Source organism: Lethenteron reissneri, chromosome 22 (assembly GCF_015708825.2).
Source record: "Lethenteron reissneri isolate LAM-NWPU_2019-01 chromosome 22, ASM1570882v1, whole genome shotgun sequence".
Classification (NCBI taxonomy): Eukaryota; Metazoa; Chordata; class Hyperoartia; order Petromyzontiformes; family Petromyzontidae; genus Lethenteron; species Lethenteron reissneri.
In genome coordinates this window covers 7,260,304-7,273,000 of record NC_083800.1, presented here as the reverse complement: position 1 = coordinate 7,273,000, position 12,697 = coordinate 7,260,304, and the positions used below count along the sequence as shown (strand labels likewise).

Sequence of the window (12,697 nt, the reverse complement as noted above, 5' to 3'; positions counted from 1 at the left end):
AGCGTACTCATAGATAAAGCAAGCACAGCCTTTTTGCAGCATTTTTGTTTTACGCATATTATATTGCTACCGCCGATTTAAACGACGCACAGATGAACAGGAACGTGTACCCATAACACGATGCACGTGACGGTAACAAAAACATCTTTGTCACGTCCAATTGACGTACATATATTGTTTTCCAAACCGGTGTCCGTCGAAACAAAGACACGCACGAGACCGTCCGTGCTCGTCAATGCGTCTAGAAATTAGTTTCACCTGCGGCAAACATCACATCGGTACAGAGTTAGCAGCAGTAGCTGCGATGGGATGTGCTCGCTATTTATCGGCTGCGGCGTCACACTCCACTCTCCGGCCACGTTGATTTCACCGGCGAAGTTGGGACCGCAACGTTTGTGTGCAACGTTTGACCCTGGCCGTGAGAGGTTTTATTTTTTGTTGTTTGTGTGGGCACGCACATTGGAATTGCCAGATCGTTCTCATTATAGGCACAGGCTCGACTCTTACTCGCGCTGAATGTAACATTTTTAGATTACACCGTTTGCGCAGATACGAACCGCAAGCTACGCGAAAATCCCAATTTGAAAGGCCATCGATTTGAAACTCCACAGCCGGACGAATGAATGCATTAATAATTATCCACACAACGAGTTCACGGGCACCGCAGTTTCATGGGTTGAGTCGAAAGGTCCCGCTCGACTACTCCCCAAACATTCCTCTAATCACGTAGACAAAGATCCACCACGGTAATAGACTGTGGGGTTGGGGGGGAGTGCAAGTGCTGATCGCGAGTAGCACCTATGAAGGTCGGCACGGCATACGAGGGGGGGGGGGTAGGGGAGGGTGCAGCACCACGACCCAGGCCGCCTTTGTCTCCCGAGTGGCAATGTGCATACAAGGCACCAGGTTACCCATTTTGTGGCTGAGTTGACCTCGGGGAGGTCCAAGGACCGGTCGAAATATTTGCCACTCACTGTTGTTGTTACGCACTACCCCGCTATATACTACACACAACACACGCACACATCGATACGTATATTCACACACACACATACACATTGATACGTATATTCACACACACACATACACATATCACACACAGGAGCATAATCCGATCGGGCGCCTGTCAAAGAACCGCGCCATAAGAAGCGGGCTTTCAGTGCCTCCCAGAGGTTAGCCTAAGTTCATTGCCTCCGCAAACAGCTTAACTCGCCGCTGTGTATGGCGGAGAGAGCATTTGCATTTATTACTGGAATTATTGGCGAGAGGGGCGGAGTGGTAGGAGGAGGAGGGGGGGATGGGGGAGGTTTTGGAGGGGAGGGTTTGGAGGGACGCGTGGGATGAGCGGTGGTGGGTTGCAGAGAATTCGCAAACAAAGCCCTGGCAGTGTGGGGGGGGCGCCTTTCATGCCACCACCGTCCCCCTCCTCCTCCTCCACCCCCCCACCACCACCACCAACTACCCCCCCCACTAACCCAACCTCATACTCGGGGCTTCAAATCCGCTCTCAGCGGGAGGGGAGAGGGCTTGAGAAATGTATAGCCCAGCCCAGCACGCGGAACGACGCGTGTTGGCGAGAGGCAGGAGAAGAAGAGACAGCGTGGACGTGCACAGCAACTTTGCGGGGGCCAACTTTGATGTGGCGTCTAAAAGCACCGTGCGCAATTGTTCACCGCCACGTATGTGCGCCTGTGTTTATATCTAGATTACTTTTTATTTTATTTATTTCACCAGGTAAGGCCCACTGAGCTGTATGGCGCCTATTGCAGAAGTGACCTGGCCACGCGTGAAAGCTCAACGAAAGTGGCTTTTCACGTGGAAATTCATGGCACCCGAATACTCTTAACGCATGTTTCTCAACGTGAAAACAATCCCAGGCGACCACGGGGAGAGCGACATGAGAACTCCAAATTTACAGGCGTCAGGGTCGGGATCGAACCTACGCACTCTCTTGTATACCAGGCGAGGTAGTCAACATCTCTCCACCGTAGCACGCTGTAATGGGGAGCGGTAATGTAGTGGTTAGCGCACTGCGCTACGGACTCGGTAACGCGAGTTCGATTCCCGCTAGCGACAGATAACAGTGACAGCGAATATTATAACCGGTCCGGGCCCTCCCCTAGGTGGACTCGGCCTTAAATGAGTACCTGGTGCGGTGTGTAAACATCAGCACTGGGGAGACAAAGGCGGCCTGGCGTGATGCGGGCCACCCACCCCCCTCGTATGCTTTGTTTTGCCTTTCATACGTGCTCGCTAACAGCACTTGCACTAACAGTCTGTCAAGGGCTATACGGGGTAGCTTTGTCTTTATGTGAACGTTTGTGTGCTTGTCTTTGTAAACGTATTATGACAGATTAAACTACACGTACTTTTTATGCCCTATGTATGTGTACGTACGTATATATGCATACATGCATGTCTTTTTCATGTCTATATGTGTGCGTTTGCGTATGTGTGAGTGGGGAGCGGTGGCGCAGTGGTTAGGGCACTAAGCTACGAACCTTGGCTTCTTGTGTGTATTTGCGTGAATGTTAACCACCATACGTACGTATGTGCATGTGTATAAATGCAGTACAGTATATGCGTGTGTATGTTTGTATGTATGTATACGCGTGATATACAGGAAACATATCCTCTTAAAACACGATATCAATTTATAAACTCCGTTTAAAAATATTTATATTGGAAAAAAACTCCTTCTGCATGTAGTTGACAATGATTATGCTAATGCATGTATACTAAAGCGTATTACCGACTTCAAATAACGTAATTCTATTCGACGTGGCGCGTACATTTGTATGTTGAACTTCCTTCACACCGTACATACCCCACCCGTGCTAATCACGACTGATGTGTATTTCACTAAGTCACACGTCCACTGCATTAGCGGACATGCCAATGTGTATACAGTACTGTGCACTGCTTGTTCTGGTTTGCAATTAAGACGTTTGTATGCAGCAGTGTAAACAGACTAGTATGTGACACTGCGCTGGCAGTGGTACACCAACCAACGCTCTGTGTCTCTGGCCTCTCTACGCGCTGTCATCACGGGCCCATTACCCGAAACGTCGCCTAATATATACCTTCGTTGCGTCTTAAAGCAGCCTTATTGACCAATGGGGTTATTTGATGTATTCATCAAGAGTGTGAATTGGTTTAAACGACCTTTTGGGGTATATAACTCCATGATATTCGCTGTGTAATCATCATGGTTATTATCAGCAGCCAGGGTCAATCAACTGCTGGATATGTAACTATATGGTCGGACAGACGATATTGCAATAGATATTCTCCCATATGAAACAAAAACGTCGTCACTATCTCATATGAGGCAGGGATTCCCAAACTCCGGTCCGCATGGCTCCAACTCCACGCTGCGTCTTTCCGTGTTAACCAATTCACCCCTCCCCATTCAAATACGAATCAACTCGTTCCACTGTGCACACGTCTGATGATTGCTAAACACGTTCCACGTGGTGCCTCTAAGCAATTAACGCTGCTTTCTGGGTCACGTGGAACACGCGTGCGCGCGCACACACACGTGGGACACGCGTGCACACGCACATTGAGATCTCAATTCAAATCGGGCTCTGTTAACGCAGACAGCGCTAATTGGTTAGCGCGTCACGTGGTACGCGTTTAATAATCATCGGACGCGTGCAGCGTGGAACGAGTACATTGGTAAACGCGGAAAAGACGGAGTGTGGGAGTGGTGGCTGGTAGCGAGGCCTGGAGTGTTGAGAAACCCTGATTTATAAAATCTTAATTTCTCACTCGACATTTCGGACGGGGAACGCTGCTAGGCTTGACTCGGAGTCGGAATTATTGGCGTAAGGCACTACAACTAAGAGTACAAGGGCACGCATATCCATAACAATCCTATCTCACGCGTATCCCTATATCCGTTTAATGAAATGGACGTGTTTTAAAAAAGTAGTATGGGGGAAGATGGCAGCAGCACGGCCAGAAAAAAAGGAATCCGAACGGCGTGGCGAACTCTGATCCGGGAAGAAAATATAGCGCCTCCGCCCTGTGTCTGTTGTCTCACATGATCAGGGCTCGGGGCTTTATCTCGTTCGCCGAGAGGCAAGGGTGCGAGGTGCCGGTCTTCGCACAGTCTCTGCTCTGTTTGTATTCGTAAATGCACCCTCTAGTAATCATGGTAATAGCCACGACTCTCACCTTCACCTCGAACCCAGCGAAAGGGAAACGAGATATTTCACGACGCAGATAAGGACACTCGAACGAGGAGCCAATGGCACTTAGCAGCACGCGGAGGAGGACGAGGAGGAGGAGGGGGGTGGGGGGGTGTGCGAAGGTGGAGATTCCTCGATTTGCGTTTGTCGTTCGGAACGATGTCCGACGTTTCGCTCCGTGTGCTGGGAGTTTATTTAAGTGACCGGGTTGAATGGGGGACTGTACAACTCGAAGAGCACACGGGGAGACTGATTGGTGTGTGTGTATATGCACGCTCGTCTCGGGGATTGGGATGGAGCGGTGGCGCAACGGTTAGCGCACGGCCTCAATTAATCCGGCGCGCTTGCAGTAAGTACTGTAGTTTGATTCCGGGCCAAAGCTAACAATCGTGGCAAGTGTTATGAAAACTGGTTCCTGGGCTTTCCACTCTTATTATTATTATGCCTCTCGATAATACTGTTCATAACATGAGACCTCCTTTGCCAGTACCAAAATATGAGAATAGGGTTTCCATTTTTTTCTGGCAACAAAACAGGTGTTAATATGTAAAAACACCAAACTGAAAATTTTACAAGGAATCATGTCTGCATTAACCACAATAATTGTGGTCAGAATGCAAACAAAAAACATACTCTAATATATGCATTGTCTTTGAAACTGATTGTAACACACCAGAGACGGCTTTCTTTCGAGCCTAATCTCAAACGGTGTTAGACCAGAGGACGCCAGCAGGCTTCAGTTTGCTGTTTTAACATCTTAACAACGGTTTTGTTGCCAGAAAAAAAGGGAAACCCTATTCTCAATACTGTTCATCTGAGCCTTGAGCATTAACGACCAACCCGGGGAATCGTATAGGTGTCTTATTATGGCTCTATGAGCCTCCTGAATTATTGTTAAGAGATAACACAAATCTAAATGTGCTTATTCTTGAGATGCATGAAGACGACGTGTACATTAAAATTGTTGTCGTAACGTCATAATGCTCCGATGCTGTGTGACTTGGACAAGAACAGTTAACCCCTTAGTGCCCTTCACTCTGGCTCCATTACATCTTGGGCAAACAGCACAGAACCGAACGAAATCCAAAGCAGCCTTTGCCCAGTGAGCCTTGCCTGATTCAATATACGGCATTAACATTATTATAATTTGTATCACTGCCAAGTTAATATTTTTGACATCAAGGTTGCTGGGCACATACCCAAAGGTCCAAATCGTCAAGCGGCCAGAAACAAACAGAACTGCTGTTTGCGATGTTAACCGTGGTCGGGAATCGATCTCGGATCGTCAGGTTCACTGTGCAGTGCGGTTATAATTGCCTCGACGGTGGAACTTTTCGCTTTTGCGTGTGGCCTAGAATTGTTGTACAGTGTGTTGAACTTATTTTCCACCGTACATAACCGACCGTTGCTAAGCGGAGGTGCGGAGGAAGGACAACAAACAAAACACAAAGAGCACTTCGAGTGAAATGCATTTTGAAATCAGGGTTTAAAAGTGCATAGCTCCAGTGGCTTCCTAACATCGGAAGGAAGAGCGTTCCAGACGGTCGCAGGAGCACATCTGAAAGCGCGCGATACAGTGACCGTCTTTGTTCGACGGCCAGTTAGCCAAACGCCGTTGCTGCGAGGATGACCGGAGTTTGCGTGATGATTTATGCTCCTTGACGAGATCAGCAAGGTATTGTGGTTCATTTGTGATTTTACGGCAAGCACTTTTGTGTGTAATGAGTGCGACGAGCACCGGACATACGCGGTCGGATATTCCAGAACCCGTCACGACACGTCCCAAGGAATGTTAGACACGCTGCAGCTTGGCAATGTCTTTGTGTCAGACGTCCCGTAGAATAGTGAGTTGCAAGAATCGAGCCTTGTCGATACGATGCCGCACGCCTCCGTGTTGGCTACGTCGCGACTCAACAGTGGTCGATCGTTCAATAGAAACGCGCTCGAGAGGAGGGCCCCACCGTGGAGATGGAGCGCTGAAAGCAACTCGTGCGCGGGACCCAGATGGATTGCTCTCTCGCGGGACCACGAGGCACGGCAGCGAGCTGCGAAGGCCTTCGTCCCGCTGTTTAAGTTTCGAGTTCATCTTGTTGAACCGGGCCAGAGAGTTCACGACCACCTGCAGGGCATTCTCGATCGCAAGAGTGACCTGCATCATGGGGCGTCAGTCGGACAGCAGCGGGACAATGATTGCTATGGAGAGTCCCAATGGGGTTATTTGGGGGTAATTTTCTACTCTTGACAAATTTAGACAATGAATGATGACGATGATGATGGTCAGTGGCGTGTCGCCAGTCATCTGCGAACGTTCCCCCGAACGGACGGGGCGCTTGTGCGTGGCTCTGTTGGAGTCGGCCACGCTCCGTTGAAAATTGCCGTCGGCGAACTTGAATGTGAAGTTGGGAATCTGCGCTTTGTGCTGCTGTTGGATGCCTATGCAGAGGCAATATCGGACCAACCGTCCGAATATACCTCTGGTGAAGCCACGGTGAGCTCGTATCAGAGCGCACCTTGGTCAATGCGTGCACGTGGTGTGTACATTCAACAGCTCTTTTTTGTCAATCCACTGCTGGATGAGCGTGCCCCCCCTTCCTCACCTACTCAAACCCACCCCCCCCCCCCCAATCCGTGTCGGTCGTGGGGGTTTGTTGGATCATACTTCACCATTCTGGTCAGTGTGGGTTTGAAGAGGATGGGGAGACTCCAGGTTTCGGTATCACTCGCCAAGGATGGTTTGCCATGGGCTGGAATCGAACTTAGGTGGCCGGGCTCACAGTACAGTTGGCCTAATAACGTTGTAAACTCTCCATCGACGTGCATATTTCTACGCATGATTAATACAACAATAAGTACAGGTATGTTTCACAACTTAAAACAGAATACGTTGACGATAACTTGACATCTTTTTCGGATTATGGGTGTTTGCAATCAATGTCTTGCAGGATTTTTGTTTACAGAAAGCCCATTGGCTTATAGGCCAATGGACCGAAACATAATTTTACTGACAATCTGGAATCCAGTTGGGTTTTGTAGTTTAATAATACAGAAAAAAATCTCTGCATGGTCCACCAACCCTTGCCTCCAAAGCGCTAGATAACAGCTGCACGTATGGACGTCACTGACAATCCCCCCCCACCCCCACCGCGCCTCCAGGCAATGAACCTAATTGTCGCTACTCATTTAAAATAATTCCAGCTTGCCCTCAGAGGCTTAACCTCCTTGTTCCTGATGACGACCGCTTGTGTTGCGATAGAAACGTCGTGATAATTTTTATTCACTTTTTTTTTACTATTTTATTGTTATTATTTTTTCTTCTTCCGTCTACGTGACTTTACCGAAAGAACCAGAGAATGTAATCACGGCACAGCTTTAAACTTTGAAGATAATTGGTAGCGCCTCTCGTGGCTCGGCAGGGGCCATGCGAAATCATCGCACGCCATCGCTCAAGCGAGGAACGGCATTGCTTCCCGCAATGCGTGCGCTGTGAACGTAACCGTGGACATTTCAATCGCCGTTTCTTCTACCTAAAGCATGGTTCACGCACGTACTGTATACACCCGGAGCGGTGGCGCTGTGGTTAGCGCACTGCGCTATGAACTCGACGGTCTAAGTTATATTCGCGGCCGCGGTCACCATCAGTGCCCCCCACCCACCCCGCTCTTGATCCACGTGGTGAAGTATGGTCAAATGCATAACTCCCTCGACAAACACGGCACGAGGAGGCCTTTATCCAGCAGTGTGTAGATCACGGCTGATGATGGAGATGACTGTATACGCAATCACACGTGTTATAACTCAACGTAACTTTGATGGGAAATTATGAAGCAACTCTTAAGACGTTGGTATAATAACTCCAAAGCTGTCCCTGGAGGTGCAGGTATGGGAAGGCCTTCATCCTACAGTGGATAGATCGTGGCTGATTTTGACTGAAACACAATCACGCACATGCGTCGTAACGTAGCTTCGGGTGGTCACGATTACTCTCACTCCTAGCCCCTCTCGAATCCTCATCGATCCACAAACTGGCAACATCTCTCACAAATACCGCGCCCACAGCTCGAGTTATGGGGAGACCTTCACGCAGCGGTGGATAATATCGTGGCTTTGATCCGTCGCTAGGGTACGGCGATTACGTGGGCGACCGCCCGGGCCCCGCGCTTTGGGGGGGGGGGGCGCGCTCGACGTCACGGTGTCAGGTGTTATACTTCGGGGTTAGTTTGAAGGCGTCGGAGGTCCACACGGGGTAATTTGCCCCAGGCCGCGCAACCCCCATACGCCTGAGATGAATCCATTCAAAAGTCTGCGGTCTAACTCCTAACTCCTGACCCCACCCTCCACCCCCACGCAAACCCGCCCGCCCGCCCGCTGTGCCCGCAGGTAAAGGTATGGTTCCAGAACAGGCGAACCAAGTACAAGAGGCAGAAGCTGGAGGAGGAAGGGCCGGAGAGTCCGCAGAAGAAGAAGAGCTCCCATCACATCAACCGGTGGAGGCAGGCGACCAACCAAGGCAGCGGCGACGAGATAGACGTCACGTCGGATGACTGACACGCAAGCAGTGACGTCCCACCCACCCCTCCTCCGCACCCCCCGGGAGGAGACGGAACGCTCACGCGGAGCGCTGCGCGTGCAGAGCGACGGAGAGACAGAATCGACGCCGCCGTGCCCACACGGACTTTGCAAGAAGCGCGTCCTGCCGGCAATTTCGCAGTTCTGCGGAGGCGTCGTCATCACGATTACTCTCGTCGCTCGTGAGACGCGCGGCTGTGGACAATTCGTGGTGATGTTGTTTCCTATTGCGAGAAAAAAAAAAGCCGGTACTGTTTATTCACGAGACACGCTTGCGTCCCGCGAGCGTGGTGGGGAGGAGGAGGAGAGGGAGGATCAAAGCAACAATTTCCCGAGTCGGGCAGATGGGGGCAGTGTGTGATACGCGATGCAGCAAACAGAAAACAACAACAGCAGCAGCAGCCACCGTCCGCCTGCAATTAGCCACTAGGGAGATGTCAAGAGGGAGAGCTAAATTGCCTTGTTGACGCCAGGCGCCAGTTGGAGGCAACACGCGTGCATTACATACCCACCGTTAATGCACACACGCGCGTTTGTATGTGTGGGTGTGTGGGGAGCGGTTAGCTTCGCTCGTTCATGACCAATAACCGTGGCGAACATTCGAATCGGGTCTGGGTCTCGTCCAGGTTGACTCGCCCTCGAATGAGTAGCCTGGTGTGGTGTGTAAATATCGTCACGGGGGAGACAAAGGCGGCCGGGCGTGGTGCTGGCTGGCCACCCATCCCCTCGCCTTCATAGGCGCTCTCTAAACAGAACTTGGCACCGCATGACCCAGCAGCTTCTGTTTGGCCGGATAGAGGGGGCTAATCGGGCACGGCACGGGCTCGAGAAGAGATATGGAGTGATGTGGCACAGAAGGATGTGGAGCTGATTGGACTTGCCGATGACTGCTGCCAGCGGTGTCAATATCGGTCAATGTATCACGGAGGGCGGATGGGCGACGCTCACAACAACGAGCGGAGCGCCGGGAGGATAAAACGCAGCAAGTTGCCACAGTGTGGAGCGCACAGGTGGCGCATCTGCCGGCCATCTCAATCAGTCACCCCATGGCACCTGGGTCTCTCCCGTGACCTCCTGCAGCCAGAGAGCCTTCGACACACTCCACGTGGCCTCGAGGTGTAATACCTAGCCCGTCACAAGCGCCGTTGTGCGCCATCGCCGCTATAGTGGCGAACGACGGTTGTTGTTGTTGTTGTGTGCGTGGGATCGATGTGTCACAGCATTATAAAGCGAGCGCGCGTGGCTGAGATCTGTCGAACCGCGCGCGAGCGTGTGTGTGGTTCTTATTTTTTTGGTTGCCCTACGGCAGGGGTGGGGGAACCTTTTTTCTGCCAAGGGCCATTTGGATATTTATAACATATACAAAATTATCAACTTAAAAATTAGCCCGTTCTATTTGGTCAAACATTTCATTACTCGCCCCTAATGCGATGGCTGGAACTGCTTCTATTTGGCGAGGCGTGTGATGTTAGCTGGCTATTGATGATGTTGCTGCTACTCGCAACTGCTTTTCCAGGTTTGCTCCTAGAGATTCATTGAATTTCGAGTCCCGCCTGCGGTTGGCTTGGCAGGGCCACACCAAATGATTTCGCGGGGCCTTAAACGGCCCGCGGGCCGGACGTTCCCCACTCCTGCCCGACGGAATCGTGGTAACGTCGAAGGAGGAAAACCTTTGTGAGGCGCTGCTCGATTAAGCGGAACGTTACCTGGCCCGTGAAAATGTGGAGAAATCGACACGGGTTGAAAGGGAAGGAATACAAAAATACACTAATGATAATAATACTCTTGCAACCTGTTCTGTGAGCAACGTTGTCCAAGAGTTGTGCGCGCGGATATTGGCCGATGATGTCCCCCAACTCCTCACCCTTCCCAAAAGGAACCCCACGCAATCGTTTATCGTTGTTTTTATTTTTGTTATCGACGCCGCCATACGCGCGACGAGATCGGTGTTTTGCTCCAAGTGGATTGTAAAGATAACACGAGATAAAATTATTTAAGTCCGTTTTGAATAAATTGTACATACGTTATACTGTACTTGCATCGATTGTTTACGAACCTTGTGTTTCCATGTCAGAGTTAGGTCTATCTAATTATATATGTCGACTTTTGCCTGTGATGTGTGCAAATATTAAAAGTAAAAAAAAATAAAGTAAATGATATTGTGCATGAAAGCAACCCCCACCCCCCGCGCCCCCAAAATCCCCCCTCCCTCTGCCCCCACTCCCTCCCCCATCACCCATGCCCCCACTCCCACACGCCTCCCCCCAAATCCCCCCCTTCCCCCACTCCCTCCCCCCTCCCCCATCACCCCTCCCCATGCCCCCACTCCCTCACGCCTCCCCCCAAATCCCCCCTGCCCCGACTCCCTCCCCCATCACCCCCTCCCCTGCCCCCACTCCCTCCCCCCTCCCCCCACCACCCCCTCCCCATGCTCCCACTCCCTCACGCCTCCCCCCATCACTCCCTCCCCTGCCCTCCGCCCCCGCCCCCTCGGTTAAAGAAATCCCAGATGACTTGATTTTTTGATGATTTTTTTTATTTTAAAAAACACTCCGCGACCTGTTTTTGTGTTCGGCGTCCGTTTGGATTCGCGACCTCATGAGTTGTGTGGACGCGATCGATTGTCATCACAATAATTTATATGGCTATTGGCTAACGAATTTAAAATAAAGACTATACTTGTTTTTTTAATGTATTTATATTCGTTTGTATCTGTTGGTATGCGTGGCGCTGACTTTTCCGTGGTTTTAATTGGATTAGCTCAGACACAGATGTATATTAGACGTTTAAAGTGTCCGTTTAATATATACGTGGATTGATCCGACGCGTATATTAAACGCACTTGGGATCTATAATCAACTGAACATCTCTATACCGGGGATAGGAAAATGTAGCATAAAAAATCGATAGGCTCGTAATGCAGTCACTATAATAATTTGAATTTAGAAAGCGCATTCCATTCTGGGATCCCAATGCAAATGCATGGCAAGCAGGAATAAAAAAAAACAGAACCGCAGGGGCAATCGACCAAACTAAAGAGGGAAGGCCACTTTAAAGAGATGGGGGTTTTCAAAGCACACTTTAATATATCTAGCCGACTGATTGCCTGATTTCAAGTGGCGACGCGTCCCGTGGCGTGGGTGTCACGGGAAAACAAAAACACCGATCGCGAACAGAGCGCAGCTCAGACGAGATGCGTTTGTGAGAGCGCTACTCAAAGCGTCTCTTCGACGTAGTTCCGTTGTACGAAGCTTCAACAAACTCGCGTGGGAAAGCCGCTGGATACGCAGCCCGTGGCTTTTGGATTGCAGCATTAACTACGGCGGAGAGGGAGATAGGGGGAGGGGGGGGGCTGAGGAGGGAGCGGTGGCGCAGTGGTTAGCGCACTGAGCTAAGTACTCCGCTGAGCAGAACTCGATGATTCTATTCCAGGAGGCAGTGGCTGACATTGGAGGCGAGTGTTACCTCAATCGGCGCTGGGCACACCTTTTCAACGCACCTCCAATGAGCACGTATGGTGGCCAGAGAAGTTCAACATACTTACGACGCTGTCTTTCCGACAGACCTGTTCTTCACATGAAGACGGCTGCTTGCGTTGTGGCCGAAACGTCGTGAGAATTATTTTATTATGTTTTATTTTTATTATTTTATTATTTCCCTTCTACGCGACTTTACCGAAAGAACCAAGAAGATGAATCCCTGCAGTCACGAAAGCTTTAAATCGAAATTTATACTTACGATAAACAAGTAGGTATTGAAATAATAAACCATTGGACCAATACTCCATCCTACCCGCCCGTATTTGTCTCTCGGCGTTTAAACATCTATATATTTTTTTACACGTCATCGGTCACACGGCCTTCCGCGAGTGCATGAATAGAATAAGAATTCAACTGGCCAACGACGCCGGACTTTAACGGCACTTTTCAGGGAGC

The 12,697-nt window shown here is 50.2% G+C and overlaps 1 protein-coding gene across 1 annotated transcript in view; it reads left to right on the top strand.

The window, feature by feature from the left end:
* Positions 1–10,943, top strand: part of LOC133345581 (homeobox protein EMX1-like) — a 31,358-nt gene extending 20,415 nt beyond the window's left edge. The window contains exon 3 of the mRNA XM_061556487.1: positions 8,574–10,943. Coding sequence (XP_061412471.1) covers positions 8,574–8,741 — 168 coding nt within the window. The 3' untranslated portion in view covers positions 8,742–10,943. The remainder of the gene's footprint in view (positions 1–8,573) is intronic.
* Positions 10,944–12,697: the final 1,754 nt, after the last annotated feature.